General features: G+C 41.7%; 1 protein-coding gene across 1 annotated transcript in view; it reads right to left on the minus strand.

Annotated features, from left to right (window-relative positions):
• Positions 1-16,918, minus strand: part of FOXP3 (forkhead box P3) — a 58,644-nt gene that overhangs the window by 13,583 nt on the left and 28,143 nt on the right. Inside the window, exons 6-8 of the mRNA XM_053695472.1 lie at positions 9,690-9,891; positions 7,784-7,873; positions 3,196-3,283 (exon numbers count right to left, since the gene is read on the minus strand). Of these exons, the coding sequence (XP_053551447.1) occupies positions 3,196-3,283; positions 7,784-7,873; positions 9,690-9,891 (380 nt within the window). The remainder of the gene's footprint in view (positions 1-3,195; positions 3,284-7,783; positions 7,874-9,689; positions 9,892-16,918) is intronic.

Consider the following 16,918-nt stretch of genomic DNA (forward strand, 5'->3'; position numbering starts at 1 on the left):
TGTTCTCTGTGAATCGGTATGTGAAGGTAAGCATCCTTTAAATCCACTGTGGTCATGTACTGACCTCTTTGGATCATGGGTAAGATTGTCCGAATAGTTTCCATCTTGAACGATGGAACTCTTAGGAATTTGTTTAGGATCTTTAAATCCAATATTGGTCTGAAGGTTCCCTCTTTTTTGGGAACCACAAAACAGATTTGAGTAAAACCCTTGTCCGTGTTCCGACCGCGGAACTGGGTGGATCACTCCCATTAGTAAAAGGTCTTGTACACAGCGTAAAAACGCCTCTTTCTTTATCTGGTTTGTTGACAACCTTGAAAGGTGAAATCTCCCTTGTGGAGGAGAAGCTTTGAAGTCCAGAAGATATCCCTGAGATATGATCTCCAACGCCCAGGGATCCTGGACATCTCTTGCCCAAGCCTGGGCGAAGAGAGAGAGTCTGCCCCCCACTAGATCCATTTCCGGATCGGGGGCCCTCACTTCATGCTGTCTTAGGGGCAGCAGCAGGTTTTCTGGCCTGCTTGCCCTTGTTCCAGGTCTGGTTAGGTTTCCAGCCTTGTCTGTAGCGAGCAACAGCTCCTTCCTGTTTTGGAGCAGAGGAAGTTGATGCTGCTCCTGCCTTGAAGTTACGAAAGGCACGAAAATTAGACTGTCTAGCCCTAGGTTTGGCTCTGTCTTGAGGCAGGGCATGGCCTTTACCTCCCGTAATATCAGCGATAATTTCTTTCAAACCGGGCCCGAATAAAGTCTGCCCCTTGAAAGGTATGTTAAGTAATTTCGATTTAGAAGTTACATCAGCTGACCAGGATTTTAGCCACAGCGCTCTGCGTGCCTGAATGGTGAATCCGGAATTCTTAGCCGTAAGTTTAGTTAGATGTACTACGGCATCAGAAATAAATGAATTAGCTAGCTTAAGGGTTTTAAGCTTGTGAGAAATCTAATGTTGCTGAGTCAAGGGTCTCTTCCAGAGACTCAAACCAAAATGCTGCCGCAGCCGTGACAGGCGCAATGCATGCAAGGGGTTGTAATATAAAACCTTGTTGAACAAACATTTTCTTAAGGTAACCCTCTAACTTTTTATCCATTGGATCTGAAAAGGCACAACTATCCTCCACCGGGATAGTGGTACGCTTAGCTAAAGTAGAAACTGCTCCCTCCACCTTAGGGACCGTTTGCCATAAGTCCCGTGTGGTGGCGTCTATTGGAAACATTTTTCTGAATATAGGAGGGGGTGAGAAAGGCACACCGGGTCTATCCCACTCCTTAGTAACAATTTCAGTAAGTCTCTTAGGTATAGGAAAAACGTCAGTACTCGTCTGTACCGCAAAATATTTATCCAACCTACACATTTTCTCTGGGATTGCAACTGTGTTACAATCATTCAGAGCCGCTAACACCTCCCCTAGTAATACACGGAGGTTTTCCAGCTTAAACTTAAAATTTGAAATGTCTGAATCCAGTTTATTTGGATCAGATCCGTCACCCGCAGAATGAAGCTCTCTGTCCTCATGCTCTGCAAATTGTGACGCAGTATCAGACATGGCCCTAGCATTATCAGCGTACTCTGTTCTCATCCCAGAGTGATCTCGTTTACCCCTAAGTTCTGGCAATTTAGACAAAACTTCAGTCATAACATTAGCCATGTCTTGTAGAGTGATTTGTAATGGCCGCCCTGATGTACTTGGCGTTACAATATCACGCACCTCCTGAGCGGGAGATGCAGGTACTGACACGTGAGGCAAGTTAGTCGGCATAACTTCCCCCTCGTTGTCTGGTGAATGTTGCTTAACATGTACAGATTGACTTTTATTTAAAGTAGCATCAATGCAATTAGTACATAAATTTCTATTGGGCTCCACCTTGGCTTTTGAACATATTGCACAAAGAGATTCCTCTGTGTCAGACATGTTTAAACAAACTAGCAATTAGACTAGCAAGCTTGGAAATACTTTTCAACTAAATTTACAAGCAATATGTAAAACGTTACTGTGCCTTTAAGAAGCACACAAAAACTGTCACAGTTGAATAACAATGAACCGGATTAGTTATAGAAACCAAATTTAGCAAAGGATTGCACTCATTAGCAATGGATGATTAACCCTTAATATCAGAAAAAAACGGATAACAATTGAAAATATAAGCGTTTTTATCACAGTCAAAGCACAGTCTCACAGGTCTGCTGTGAGTGATTACCTCCCTCAAAACTAGTTTTGAAGACCCCTGAGCTCTGTGGAGACGTCCTGGATCATGCAGGGAGAAAAAGGCAGACTGTGACTGAATTTCTGATGCATAGTAAAAGTAAAATAGGCCCCTCCCACTCACACTACAAGAGTGAGGGAAGCTCAGTAAACTGTTTTAATTTAAAACAAACGACAGCCATGTGGAAAATAACGCCCAAAACAATTTTTCACCAAGTACCTCAGATAATTAAACGATTTAACATGCCAGCAAACGTTTAAAATCTAATTTATGAAATGTCATTAAAAGCCTGCTGCTAGTCGCTCACACTGCAAGTTAGGCTAAAAGTTATATGCATACAGTATTTTCCCAGTGAAGTGCCATTCCTCAGAAATACTTAAGTGTAAACATATATACATATCAGCCTGATACCAGTTGCTACTACTGCATTTAAGGCTGTACTTACATTATATCGGTATTAGCAGTATTTTCTCAGTCAATTCCATTCCTTAGAAAATAATATACTGCAACATACCTCTTTGCAGGTGAACCTGCCCGCTGTCCCCTGATCTGAAGTTACCTTACTCCTCAGAATGGCCGAGAACAGCAAATGGATCTTAGTTACGTCCGCTAAGATCATACACAAAAACTCAGGTAGATTCTTCTTCAAATTCTGCCTGAGAAGAAAAAAACACACTCCGGTGCCGTTTAAAATAAGAAACTTTTGATTGAAGATAAAAAAACTAAGTTTAATCACCACAGTCCTCTCACACATCCTATCTATTAGTTGGGTGCAAGAGAATGACTGGGTGTGACGTAGAGGGGAGGAGCTATATAGCAGCTCTGCTTGGGTGATCCTCTTGCACTTCCTGTTGGGGAGGAGTTAATATCCCATAAGTAATGATGACCCGTGGACTGACTACACTTAACAGGAGAAAAAGTACCATGAGCACTTAAGAAAATCATATTAAAATGTCACCTGTTTGAGCACTTTCATAAAAGGTTCCCCACTCTCACCTGCTCCTCTAGGTTCTGCACCAGCTCTGATTGGATAAGGCACTGCACCGTCCGCTTGTCGTCAATGTGATGGTCATTATACAGGTGCCTAGCAAGACAGAAGAATGGATGATTACTAGAACAAGAGTAAGATAGCAGTATCCCAGGCTAATGATTACAGTGAGTTGATGTCTCTTTATCTAAAAGAGAGGCAGAAACATCACAAGTCCTACCCTTATCATTGCCACCATTCCCCAGTGGGCTCCAGTACTGTCTTCATCTTACTGAAGAGGGTGAACTTTTGTACAAATATGAAAACAGAGAAGGGGGGTCGCACCCAAAATTGGAATTTTAAAGACTTACTTATTTCAATGTGCCAACAGTCATAAAAAAAACATACAAAATATATTATATAAGAAAAGAAGATATGATATAAAATCAGCGCTTAAAGTATGGCACAGGTTGCACCACAGCTACAGAAGTTACCTTTATTGATGTGTATATATCACCTGTGCACTTCTAGATGTTTCAGATTAATTACAGATACCAATAATACTGTGTATAAACCTAGCAGATTGCAACAAGGTATCAACAGATAATAGCAATTGCTGCTAGTAAAAACAAGGTAAAAGCTTGAAATCATTCATATGCATAAACACATAGGGGTCCATTTATCAAGCTCCGTACGGAGCTTGAGGGCCCCTGTTACTGGCGAGCCTTCAGGCTCGCCAGAAACACCAGTTATGAAGCAACGGTCTAAAGACCGCTGTTCCATAACCTGTCCTCCTGCTCTGAAGAGGCGGACAGAGATTGCCGCAATTCAACCCGATCGAATACGATTGGGTTAATTGACACCCCCTGCTAGCGGCCGCAAATCTGCAGGGGGCGGCATTGCACCAGCAGTTCACAAGAGCTGCTGCTGCAATGCTGAATGTGGAGAGCGTATTGCTCTCCGCATTCAGCGAGGTCTGTTGGACATGATCTGCAATGTCGGATCATGTCCGACAGGCCTTTCATAAATAGGGGCCATAGAGGGTTAGAATTATTGCTACAAAGAGCACATAGTGCCACAGCACGCTCTCAAAGTAGCAAACATATCAGTCCACTCAGAGTCACTGGGCACTTAGGGGCCGATTTATCAAGCTCCGTATGGAGGAAGCAGGCCGTGGACAGAAATCAACTTGATCGAATACGATCGGGTTGATTGACACCCCCTGCTAGCTGCCGATTGGCCGCAAATCTGCAGGGGGCGGCATTGCACCAGCAGATCCCAAGAACTGCTGGTGCAATAATAAATGCTGACAGCTTATGCTGTCGGCATTTATCAATGTGCAGCGGACATGATACGCTACATTGTATCATGTCCGCTCGCACTATGATATCTACCCCTTAAAGTTAACAACACACTCCAGAATCCTCCAGAACTATGACAATGCAAGGAAACATATGCTTATCCGGTTTCACAGGGTTACTGCAACTTGATAGAGTCAGTGTAAACAGGACTTTCTTTTGCAAAACAATGCAGACAACGCTGCTTCCACTTGTATGCTTACAGCTCATCCCCTGTTATCAGAACAGGATACCTTTTAATCACTAACCATACGGTTGACATTTTCATCCCTGCCGGTTATGCCTGGGTCACTTGTCTGTGTGTGAAGCTCCTTGTAGGTTTCATCAAAGCCTTGCAGCTCGTGGTTTATCAAACATTACACCAGAGTGATGCCAGAATGATGCATTTCGCACCTCCCACAACTGGACTGGCTTAGGGCCTCATCTGATGAACTTCTTTAGCTCTGGTGCAACCTGTGTCATACTTTAAGCGCTGATTTTATATCATAGCTTCTTTTCTTATATAATATTTTTTATATAACTTTTGTACAAAGAAGCCATTGTTTCTTCTTTAACAGATAAAGACAGATGTATATTTACTGGCCCACTAGTCAAGCCACTAGCACTGAGGACCCAGGCTTCCTATCAGTAATGATGCACAAGGGTGGTTGTGTTAAAGGGACACTCAAGTCACAACAAACTTTTATGATTCAGAAAGAACATGCCTTTTAAGACACTTTCCAATTTATTTCCATTATCAAATTTTGCGGTCATTTTATATTTACACGTTCTGGGGAACAAGATCCTACTGAGAATGTGCACAAGCTCAGAGGGTATACGTATACTAGTCTGTGATTGGTTGATGTCTGTCACATGATACAGGGGGCCGGAAAATAAGAGAAAAAATAAATTTGTCTTGAATTTTATTTACTGCTTATTTGAAATTCAGAGTAAGTGTTATTGCCTTGTATTTTTATTATGCACTTGTTATTTATATAATTATAATTCATTGAGTGGTCCTTTAACTCTATGCTACCCTGGTTGAGACGAGCACTTAACATGAATGTGGCTGTGGAGTTGATATCACTGTGTGCTATTCAATTGCTTCCCAATTTGAATTTCCTGACACAGTGAGGGTGAGGGTATAGTTACTTCTAAAGAGTATGTTGACTTTAAAAATCACTTATTTAATTTCTTATTAAATCAACTTATTTAATAACATGTTAATCTCATTGTTAGTACACCGAGATCGTTAGATGTTATTCATATGAACGAACCATCCTCTAAATCACAGTTATGGACTATAGGGTTTATAAGTATCAACATAGACCTGCAATACATCACCAAAGATTTTCCATATGGAGTTACAATTAACCAGAATTCCTTGAGAATCACATCAGCTTGTTTCCTGGCTAAGGCTGTCTCTACATGATATCTCATTACCCAGTACTGAGTGAGTTCCTATATATATATATACTTATGCGGCCACATACAGCTTTGGTAACATCTAATCAATTCTTCATGATGAGATCTTATACAGGGCCGTCTTTAATACTGACTGGACCCTGGGCAAACATTTTCTTGCCCCCCCCCCCCCCAATTCAATTTCGCTCTCCACCCCAACATCCCAAAAAACAACTAAATCAATTTATTTTATATATTTTTTTAAAATTATTAGCCCAGCAGTGGATCATCCACTGCTGGGCTAATCATTAAAAAAATAATTGCAATATGTGAAACTGGACTTTACTAATAAGTAAATAAATATATATATAAATTCCTCCACTCTGCATTAATTTAATATGCTTTTGAATGTGATTCTGGTGTGAGGTTAGCTGGTTAAAGAGATTTAGGGCAGCCAACAGGAGCAAAGCAAGGTAAAGACTGAGGCGGAAGCATAGAGGTGCAGACAGATATAAGTTTACTGACTGGAACAGTAGAACTACTATGGGAAGCTGTAAAATCTGAAACAGAGAGAAATAAAAACTATAAAAATAAACCTTACCTTAATGTGTGAAGTATCAGCATGACACTATACATCAGCCACAGCAGCACATGTCACTACTTTGCTAGGAACAAGTTCCCTCTCATCCTGCACTAGACAATGGGGGAGGGGCATGTGTACACCGGACATATAGCTCAGCATGCTAAGGCACTGGCTGAGGTCTGTAGCAATCCAAGGGTTGCAGGTTCGATCCCCGGCAAGGTCCACTCAGCCTTTCATCCTTCCAAGGACGATAAAATGAGCAGCGCCTTGAGACCCTTACGGTTGATTAGCTGCGCTTTACAAGTATCCAATACATACATACATACATACACTCACTTATTCTTCCCACTGACACCTTTCTACAAAGCACTGTTTTCCTAACAAACTTCAGTTAGTTGATCTTAGGGCCACAGCAGAAAGAGCAGGGCTAAGGGGACCAGCAGACTGGATGCTGTCTGTCCAAGGCTGCATGGATACAGTGTGAGATGAGTCACACAGCCTCAAGACTGAAGAGAGCAGTGTATGCAGCTGCACAGATGCTCAAATCCTCACGTGCCTGCAACTCCAGCTGCATGCGCCTACAGTCAGCCCTACCCAGAAACAATCCCCACAACCAGAGCAGTTACCTGGTAACAGTGGTAACCCCAGCAGGACCTTTTCTGATGCAGTTGGATTGGCTGGATGCAGAGTTAGGGCTTAGCATTCAGTGCTGCACAGTGCACATCTAAAACAGCACATGGCACTTTTGACTGTGACAATATTAGGACTGACTGTGTGTGTGCCCCATGTCACATGACATCAGCAGTCTGGCATGAACTAAAAAAAACTGCCCCTTTTGCCTTGTGTTAAAGACGGTCCTGATCTTATACTAAGATTTTCTTAAAAGCACCTTAATATAGAGCAGTGTTTCTATATTGTCTCAGTATGAAAATGGTCAGATATGTTTATCTCGTTATGCTGTAGTTATTTATAGAGAGCTATGATGATACTAGGGCACTTTATGGTCTGACATGAAAATTTAATTTGTTTTACAGAAAACAGAAGAGTGGGAACTGTTTTTTAGGATTACTAATATGGAAGACTATTTTAAAGAACCATTTTAAGAAATCAATTTATTTTCTGCTAACCTGTTATCATAAAACATTTATTATAATTCATACATTCTTCCTCACTACCGCTGTAACCGTATCACTTCAGTATACGCTATCCTGCGTCTAACATTACTGCACTGGTGTCATGCATTTTGTATTAAGCATTTTAAGAACATTTTTTCCTGACAACACATCCACTTACTTGAGGCATTGGTGATAATCTGCAAAGGCCTTCTCACACCCAGGAAACTTACAGACACCGCTGTACAACAGCGGGTAGATGAGATCAGTGCTGGAAGTAAAAAAAGTAAAACTGAGTGTTGGCGTGAACCGAAATTATAGACGAGGGAAGAAAATTGTAACTTAACAATCAAGCAACCACATTAATTATAATTCTGTACCTTAGGCACTAAACCATTAAATTAAGGATCAAAAAAAGCATAAAACTGAACTTTCTTGATTTAGATAGATAAATATAAAAAAAAAAGTTCCCATTAACTTTGAACTTAAATTTGACCTCATTCTCTTGGTTTCTTTTCTTGAAACATATCTCCTCTCCATAAGAGTATACTGATGTATGCTCAAGAGTGTCCAAATGTCTTGAGCACTATTAAACTATATAAATATTGTTGCAAACACTGCTGCCATACTGTGCACAAAACAGTGTACCTCAGTATGCTATCATGGAAAGAAGCCACGGGTAGTGCGTTTCCTAATGGCTGTACCGACTGCTTGTCAAACCTTAAAGGGATACTAAACCCAAATTATTTCTTTCATGATTCAGATAGAGCATGCAATTTTAAGCAACTTTCTAATTTACTACTATTGTCAATGTTTCTTTGTTCTCTCTCTATCTTTATTTGAAAAATAAGGCATCTAAGTTAAGGAGCCAGACAATTTTTGGTTCAGACCATGGACAGCACTTGCTTATTGGGTACATTTAGCCACCAATCAAAAAGCACAACCCAGGTTGTGAACCAAAAATGGGCCGGCTTCCTAACTTACATTCTTGCTTTTCAAAAAAAAAAAAATAGTAGGAGTAAATTAGAAAGTTGCTTAAAATTGCATGCTCTATCTGAATAATTAAAGAAAAAAATTGGGTTCAGTGTCCCTTTTTTAAGAAAGCCTCAGTTACAGAGAGGGTGTGGAAGGTGACTGAAAGGGTATAAAGAAAGGTAAGTGTATTATTTTTTATGGTATTTTCTATTGAGGCATGATTATAGATTAAGTACATTTAAAGCAGTAAAAATAAAATAAAATCAGTAGTAGGCAACAGTGATAAGATACATGCTTCTCTATATAATGATTTTAAGGACAGATTGATAGATACATAGATGGGCCTACAACCTGCACTAATAAAAGGTTCCTCTGCATTAGGATTGTACACATTCTGCACATGCCTATTTATAGACAGACTGCTATGGCTCCCCAGCACTTGGGTCCTAGTACCACTGTCCCTGCTGTACCACCATTGGTAGTTCCGCCCCTGATTGAAAAATGCATAGAACTTGTAAACAAGATTATCACTTTAAACAACATATATTGCTTCTTCTTTAAAGTCCCATAAAACATGTTGAGATCTGTGCATATCCTAAAAGGGTTAATTAAGTAAAAATAGTTTGCATAAAACATTGTTTAAAAATTGCAGGCAAGTATTTTAAAATAATTTTCAGAAATAGGCAAATTTAGTTACATAGCCATGCTGTCATGGGTAGTCTGATCCACCCCCCTTATCAGTATTTAGCATCAGAAACACAGGCATTGTATTTCACAGCAGCATATTTGCTTCTATGCATGCTCCAGCAGATAATCACTGTGTACTTCTGCACTTTACCAAAGCAATGGTAGATATAGATACAGCCATAGAAGGAAATGTGTAGGGGGAGTTAGAGCTGTACAATTCGGAAACTTAAAAGAAAGGGTTAATGGTGAGGCACTGCAGTATACATTTGCAGGTAAAGTAATTAAAGTACATATTATTAAATTTTGTCTCTAACCCAACATGTTTTATGTCCATTTAAGTTGTCTATTGTCTAATATACAAGAAGTGACAGATTTTGACCTGTCCCCATAGGGCACACCAAAGTGTAAACCAGGCATGTACTGACCTGTCCTTGCTCTGTGTAAAGCCTGTAGACTTTTTATGAGTCTTCTCTGTGTTCAGGACCTCTGGATGGTGCAGTAATGCAGAAGCTGATCTGTTTTTACCTGAAATGACCTCTTCAGGTTTTCCTAAAGGTAACTCCGGCTGGACCCACCCGAGGCTGGTGAGACTCAGTCCTGCGACAAGACAGACAGTCTCAGAACATCCTGCCAAAGACAGATTTGCACAAGGGGAAACACAGGGGAGGATCAAAGACAAAGGAGAGTTAGGGTGTGTAGCTACATATTTTGTTAATTCACATGACACTGATTGTGCTACCTTTAGGTATAAAAAAAACATAATTTATGCTTACCTGATAAATTCCTTTCTTCTGTTGTGTGATCAGTCCACGGGTCATCATTACTTCTGGGATATAACTCCTCCCCAACAGGAAATGCAAGAGGATTCACCCAGCAGAGCTGCATATAGCTCCTCCCCTCTACGTCAGTCCCAGTCATTCGACCAAGAATCAACGAGAAAGGAGTAACCAAGGGTGAAGTGGTGACTGGAGTATAATTTAAAAGATATTTACCTGCCTCAAAAACAGGGCGGGCCGTGGACTGATCACACAACAGAAGAAAGGAATTTATCAGGTAAGCATAAATTATGTTTTCTTCTGTTATGTGTGATCAGTCCACGGGTCATCATTACTTCTGGGATACCAATACCAAAGCAAAAGTACACGGATGACGGGAGGGAAAGGCAGGCTCATTATACAGAAGGAACCACTGCCTGAAGAACCTTTCTCCCAAAAATAGCCTCCGAAGAAGCAAAAGTGTCAAATTTGTAAAATTTGGAAAAAGTATGAAGTGAAGACCAAGTTGCAGCCTTGCAAATCTGTTCAACAGAGGCCTCATTCTTAAAGGCCCAAGTGGAAGCCACAGCTCTAGTGGAGTGAGCTGTAATTCTTTCAGGAGGCTGCTGTCCAGCAGTCTCATAGGCTAAACGTATTATGCTACGAAGCCAAAAAGAGAGAGAGGTAGCAGAAGCTTTTTGACCTCTCCTCTGTCCAGAGTAAACGACAAACAAGGAAGAAGTTTGGCGAAAATCTTTAGTTGCCTGCAAGTAGAACTTGAGGGCACGAACTACATCCAGATTGTGTAAAAGACGTTCCTTCTTTGAAGAAGGATTTGGACACAAGGATGGGACAACAATCTCTTGATTGATGTTCCTGTTAGTGACTACCTTAGGTAAGAACCCAGGTTTAGTACGCAGAACTACCTTGTCTGAGTGAAAAATCAGATAAGGGGAATCACAATGTAAGGCTGATAACTCAGAGACTCTTCGAGCCGAGGAAATAGCCATTAAAAACAGAACTTTCCAAGATAACATTTTTATATCAATGGAATGAAGGGGTTCAAACGGAACACCCTGTAAAACGTTAAGAACTAAGTTTAAACTCCATGGTGGAGCAACAGCTTTAAACACAGGCTTGATCCTAGCTAAAGCCTGACAAAAGGACTGGACGTCTGGATTTTCTGACAGACGTCTGTGTAACAAGATGGACAGAGCTGAAATCTGTCCCTTTAATGAACTAGCTGATAAACCCTTTTCTAAACCTTCTTGTAGAAAAGACAGTATCCTAGCGATCCTAACCTTACTCCAGGAGTAACCTTTGGATTCGCACCAGTGTAGGTATTTCCGCCATATTTTATGGTAAATCCTTCTGGTAACAGGCTTCCTAGCCTGAATTAGGGTATCAATAACCGACTCAGAAAAACCACGTTTTGATAAAATCAAGCGTTCAATTTCCAAGCAGTCAGCTTCAGAGAAGTTAGATTTTGATGTTTGAATGGACCCTGTATCAGAAGGTCCTGTCTTAGAGGTAGAGACCAAGGCGGACAGGATGACATGTCCACTAGATCTGCATACCAAGTCCTGCGTGGCCATGCAGGTGCTATTAGAATTACTGATGCTCTCTCCTGTTTGATTTTGGCAATCAATCGAGGAAGCAGCGGGAAGGGTGGAAACACATAAGCCATCCTGAAGTTCCAAGGTGCTGTCAAAGCATCTATCAGAACTGCTCCCGGATCCCTGGATCTGGACCCGTAGCGAGGAAGTTTGGCGTTCTGGCGAGACGCCATGAGATCTATCTCTGGTTTGCCCCAACGTCGAAGTATTAGGGCAAAGACCTCCGGATGAAGTTCCCACTCCCCCGGATGAAAAGTCTGGCGACTCAAGAAATCCGCCTCCCAGTTCTCCACTCCCGGGATGTGGATTGCTGACAGGTGGCAAGAGTGAGACTCTGCCCAGCGAATTATCTTTGATACTTCCATCATTGCTAGGGAGCTTCTTGTCCCTCCCTGATGGTTGATGTAAGCTACAGTCGTGATGTTGTCCGACTGAAACCTGATGAACCCCCGAGTTGTTAACTGGGGCCAAGCCAGAAGGGCATTGAGAACTGCTCTCAATTCCAGAATGTTTATTGGAAGGAGACTCTCCTCCTGATTCCATAGTCCCTGAGCCCTCAGAGAATTCCAGACAGCGCCCCAACCTAGTAGGCTGGCGTCTGTTGTTACAATTGTCCAGTCTGGCCTGCTGAATGGCATCCCCCTGGACAGGTGTGGCCGATAAAGCCACCATAGAAGAGAATTTCTGGTCTCTTGATTCAGATTCAGAGTAGGGGACAAATCTGAGTAATCCCCATTCCACTGACTTAGCATGCATAATTGCAGCGGTCTGAGGTGTAGGCGTGCAAAAGGTACTATGTCCATTGCCGCTACCATTAAGCCGATCACCTCCATGCATTGAGCTACTGACGGGTGTTGAATGGAATGAAGGACGTGGCATGCATTTTGAAGCTTTGTTAACCTGTCTTCTGTCAGGTAAATCTTCATTTCTACAGAATCTATAAGAGTCCCCAAGAATGGAACTCTTGTGAGAGGAAAGAGAGAACTCTTCTTTTCGTTCACTTTCCATCCATGCGACCTTAGAAATGCCAGAACTAACTCTGTATGAGACTTGGCAGTTTGAAAGCTTGAAGCTTGAATTAGAATGTCGTCTAGGTACGGAGCTACCGAAATCCCTCGCGGTCTTAGTACCGCTAGAAGGGCACCCAGAACCTTTGTGAAGATTCTTGGAGCCGTAGCCAATCCGAATGGAAGAGCTACAAACTGGTAGTGCCTGTCTAAGAAGGCAAACCTTAGATACCGGTGATGATCTTTGTGGATCGGTATGTGAAGGTAAGCATCCTTTAAATCCACTGTGGTCATGTACTGACCCTCTTGGATCATGGGTAAGATTGTCCGAATAGTTTCCATTTTGAACGATGGAACTCTTAGGAATTTGTTTAGAGTCTTTAAATCTAAGATTGGCCTGAAAGTTCCCTCTTTTTTGGGAACCACAAACAGGTTTGAGTAGAACCCTTGTCCTTGTTCCGACCGCGGAACCGGATGGATCACTCCCATTAATAACAGATCTTGTACGCAGCGTAGAAACGCTTCTTTCTTTATCTGGTTTGTTGACAACCTTGACAGATGAAATCTCCCTCTTGGGGGAGATAATTTGAAGTCTAGAAGGTATCCCTGCGATATGATCTCTAGAGCCCAGGGATCCTGAACATCTCTTGCCCAGGCCTGGGCGAAGAGAGAGAGTCTGCCCCCCACTAGATCCGGTCCCGGATCGGGGGCTCTCGGTTCATGCTGTCTTTGGGGCAGCAGCAGGTTTCCTGGCCTGCTTGCTCTTGTTCCAGGACTGGTTAGGCTTCCAGCCTTGCCTGTAACGAGCAACAGCTCTTTCCTGTTTTGGTGCAGTGGAGGTTGATGCTGCTCCTGTTTTAAAGTTCCGAAAGGGACGAAAATTAGACTGTCTAGCCTTAGCTTTGGCTTTGTCTTGAGGTAGAGCGTGGCCCTTACCTCCTGTAATGTCAGCGATAATCTCTTTCAAACCGGGCCCAAATAAAGACTGCCCCTTGAAAGGTATATTAAGTAATTTGGACTTAGAAGTAACATCAGCTGACCAGGATTTTAGCCACAGCGCCCTACGTGCCTGTATGGCGAATCCTGAGTTCTTAGCCGTAAGTTTGGTTAAATGTACTACGGCCTCCGAAATGAAGGAATTAGCTAGTTTAAGGACTCTAAGCCTGTCCGTAATGTCGTCTAGCGTAGATGAACTAAGGTTCTCTTCAAGCGACTCAATCCAAAATGCTGCCGCAGCCGTAATCGGCGCGATACATGCAAGGGGTTGTAATATAAAACCTTGTTGAACAAACATTTTCTTAAGGTAACCCTCTAATTTTTTATCCATTGGATCTGAGAAAGCACAGCTATCCTCCACCGGGATAGTGGTACGCTTAGCTAAAGTAGAAACTGCTCCCTCCACCTTGGGGACCGTTTGCCATAAGTCCCTAGTGGTGGCGTCTATTGGAAACATCTTTCTAAATATTGGAGGGGGTGAGAACGGCACACCGGGTCTATCCCACTCCTTAGTAACAATTTCAGTTAGTCTCTTAGGTATAGGAAAAACGTCAGTACTCGCCGGTACCGCAAAGTATTTATCCAACCTACACAGTTTCTCTGGTATTGCAACGGTGTTACAATCGTTGAGAGCTGCTAAGACCTCCCCTAGTAGTACACGGAGGTTCTCCAATTTAAATTTAAAATTTGAAATATCTGAGTCCAATCTGTTTGGATCAGAACCGTCACCCACAGAATGAAGCTCTCCGTCCTCATGCTCTGCGAGCTGTGACGCAGTATCAGACATGGCCCTAGCATTGTCAGCGCACTCTGTTCTCACCCCAGAGTGATCACGCTTGCCTCTTAGTTCTGGTAATTTAGACAAAACTTCAGTCATAACAGTAGCCATATCTTGTAATGTTATCTGTAATGGCCGCCCAGATGTACTAGGCGCCAAAATATCACGCACCTCCCGGGCGGGAGATGCAGGTACTGCCGCGTGAGGCGAGTTAGTCGGCATAACTCTCCCCTCGCAGTTTGGTGAAATTTGTTCACATTGTACAGATTGACTTTTATTTAAAGTAGCATCAATACAGTTAGTACATAAATTTCTATTGGGCTCCACCTTGGCATTGGAACAAATGACACAGATATCTTCCTCTGAGTCAGACATGTTTAACACACTAGCAAAAAAACTTACAACTTGGTTATAATCTTTTTTAGCAAAAAAACGCACTGTGCCTCAAAGAGGTACTAACGATTAAATGACAGTTGAAATAATGAACTGAAAAACTGTTATAGCACCAAACTTTAAAACAACACAATCTTTTAGCAAAGGTTTGTTCCCATTAGTAAAAACAACACTAATTAAATTTGTACATAAGAAAATAAAACAACGTTTTTATTCACAGTCACTATAAGGATTCTCACAGCTCTGCTGAGAGAATTTACCTCCCTTCAAAGAAGTTTGAAGACCCCTGAGATCTGTCAGAGATGAACCGGATCATGCAGGAAATATAAAAGTAACTGACTGGAATTTTTTGATGCGTAGCAAAGAGCGCCAAAAACGGCCCCTCCCTCTCCCACACAGCAGTGAAGAGAAACGAAACTGTCACAATTAAAGCAAAAAAACTGCCAAGTGGAAAATAATGCCCAAATATTTATTCACACAGTACCTCAGCAAAGTTAAACGATTCTACATTCCAGCAAAAACGTTTAACATGAGAATAGTTATTAAAAGGATTAATGACCTTTAACAGAGTAGTTCCGGTGAAATACCATCCCCAGAATACTGAAGTGTATACATACATGTCATTTTAACGGTATGGCAGGCTTTTCTCATCAATTCCATTCAGAAAATAAAAACTGCCACATACCTCAATGCAGATTCATCTGCCCGCTGTCCCCTGATCTGAAGCCTTTACCTCCCTCAGATGGTCGAGAACAGCAATATGATCTTAACGACTCCGGTTAAAATCATAGTAAAAATCTCTGTCAGATTCTTCCTCAAACTCTGCCAGAGAAGTAATAACACGCTCCGGTGCTATTTTAAAATAACAAACTTTTGATTGAAGTCATAAAAACTAAGTATAATCACCATAGTCCTCTCACACATCCTATCTAGTCGTTGGGTGCAAGAGAATGACTGGGACTGACGTAGAGGGGAGGAGCTATATGCAGCTCTGCTGGGTGAATCCTCTTGCATTTCCTGTTGGGGAGGAGTTATATCCCAGAAGTAATGATGACCCGTGGACTGATCACACATAACAGAAGAAAACTCTGTATGTCTTTATTTAAAGATAAGTGCACAGACAGAGAGTGTAATGGTTTTGCCATCTATCCCCAAAAAGTAGTGCAATGTTGCATCATGAATTTACTGAATGTCTAAGGACTTAAACCCAAAGCAGTCCAGTAAACTCATAACCCACAGATATTACAAAAAGGCAAACCAAAACAAGCACAGCACTGCTGTATGGGTTTAATTAATAAAGGGAGTGAGAAATTAGAAGAAACAGCTCCAAATGCTGTAGCTTTCCTAGGTTCATGCGAGACACTGAGAGACGGATGATCTAAAGCTCTCCATACTGGTGAGATTATCTAAGAAGTCTCGTCAGTACTGTGAGGTCATTCAAAGAATTTTAGAAAGGCAAATTTTAGCTTGAGAGCTGTTTATTTCTCTTTTGCAGGATTCTGTATTTGAAGGAAAGACTCACACTTTACAATATAATGCTCAAAGAAAGCCCCCAAAGAGTTTATGTGATTCTTCTCCAAACTGGAAAGTTTTTGATCATAGGGTCATGAGGGTGTAATGTCTGATTACTGACCTTTATAAAGAAGACATTTCATGGAATTTACTGGTATGATCCCAACCCACAAAAGATAGTCTATGCCTGAGGTGACATAAAAACTCTACTCTGCACAACAGAAACAGATAATCCCAGTCTGGCAAGGCCAAATAAGTCCAAAAATGCTCTGGATGTTGTCATCCACAGAAGATGTGTCAGGCACTGTTAAGGCTCGGCTTTGTGAATGGTGCAGTTGTCAGCAACAGGTTTCTCAGATTAGAATCTAAGATACTAGTTTGTTTTTCTTTTTTATTTGTATCTTATTCCTAATATATAGCTTCCATAACAAAAGGTGTACACCTGTGGGTGGACAAGGTTTTTGTACATGAGTAACACTCTACACAAGATAAACCAAACCTCCGTCTAATGGGCCACATGCAACCTTGAAGATCTTGGTTGAATGAAGTGGCTCTAGTACTTAACAAATCAATGTGCCCCTTGTGCCTTGCAGCCAA

Source organism: Bombina bombina, chromosome 12 (assembly GCF_027579735.1).
Source record: "Bombina bombina isolate aBomBom1 chromosome 12, aBomBom1.pri, whole genome shotgun sequence".
Lineage (NCBI taxonomy): Eukaryota > Metazoa > Chordata > Amphibia > Anura > Bombinatoridae > Bombina > Bombina bombina.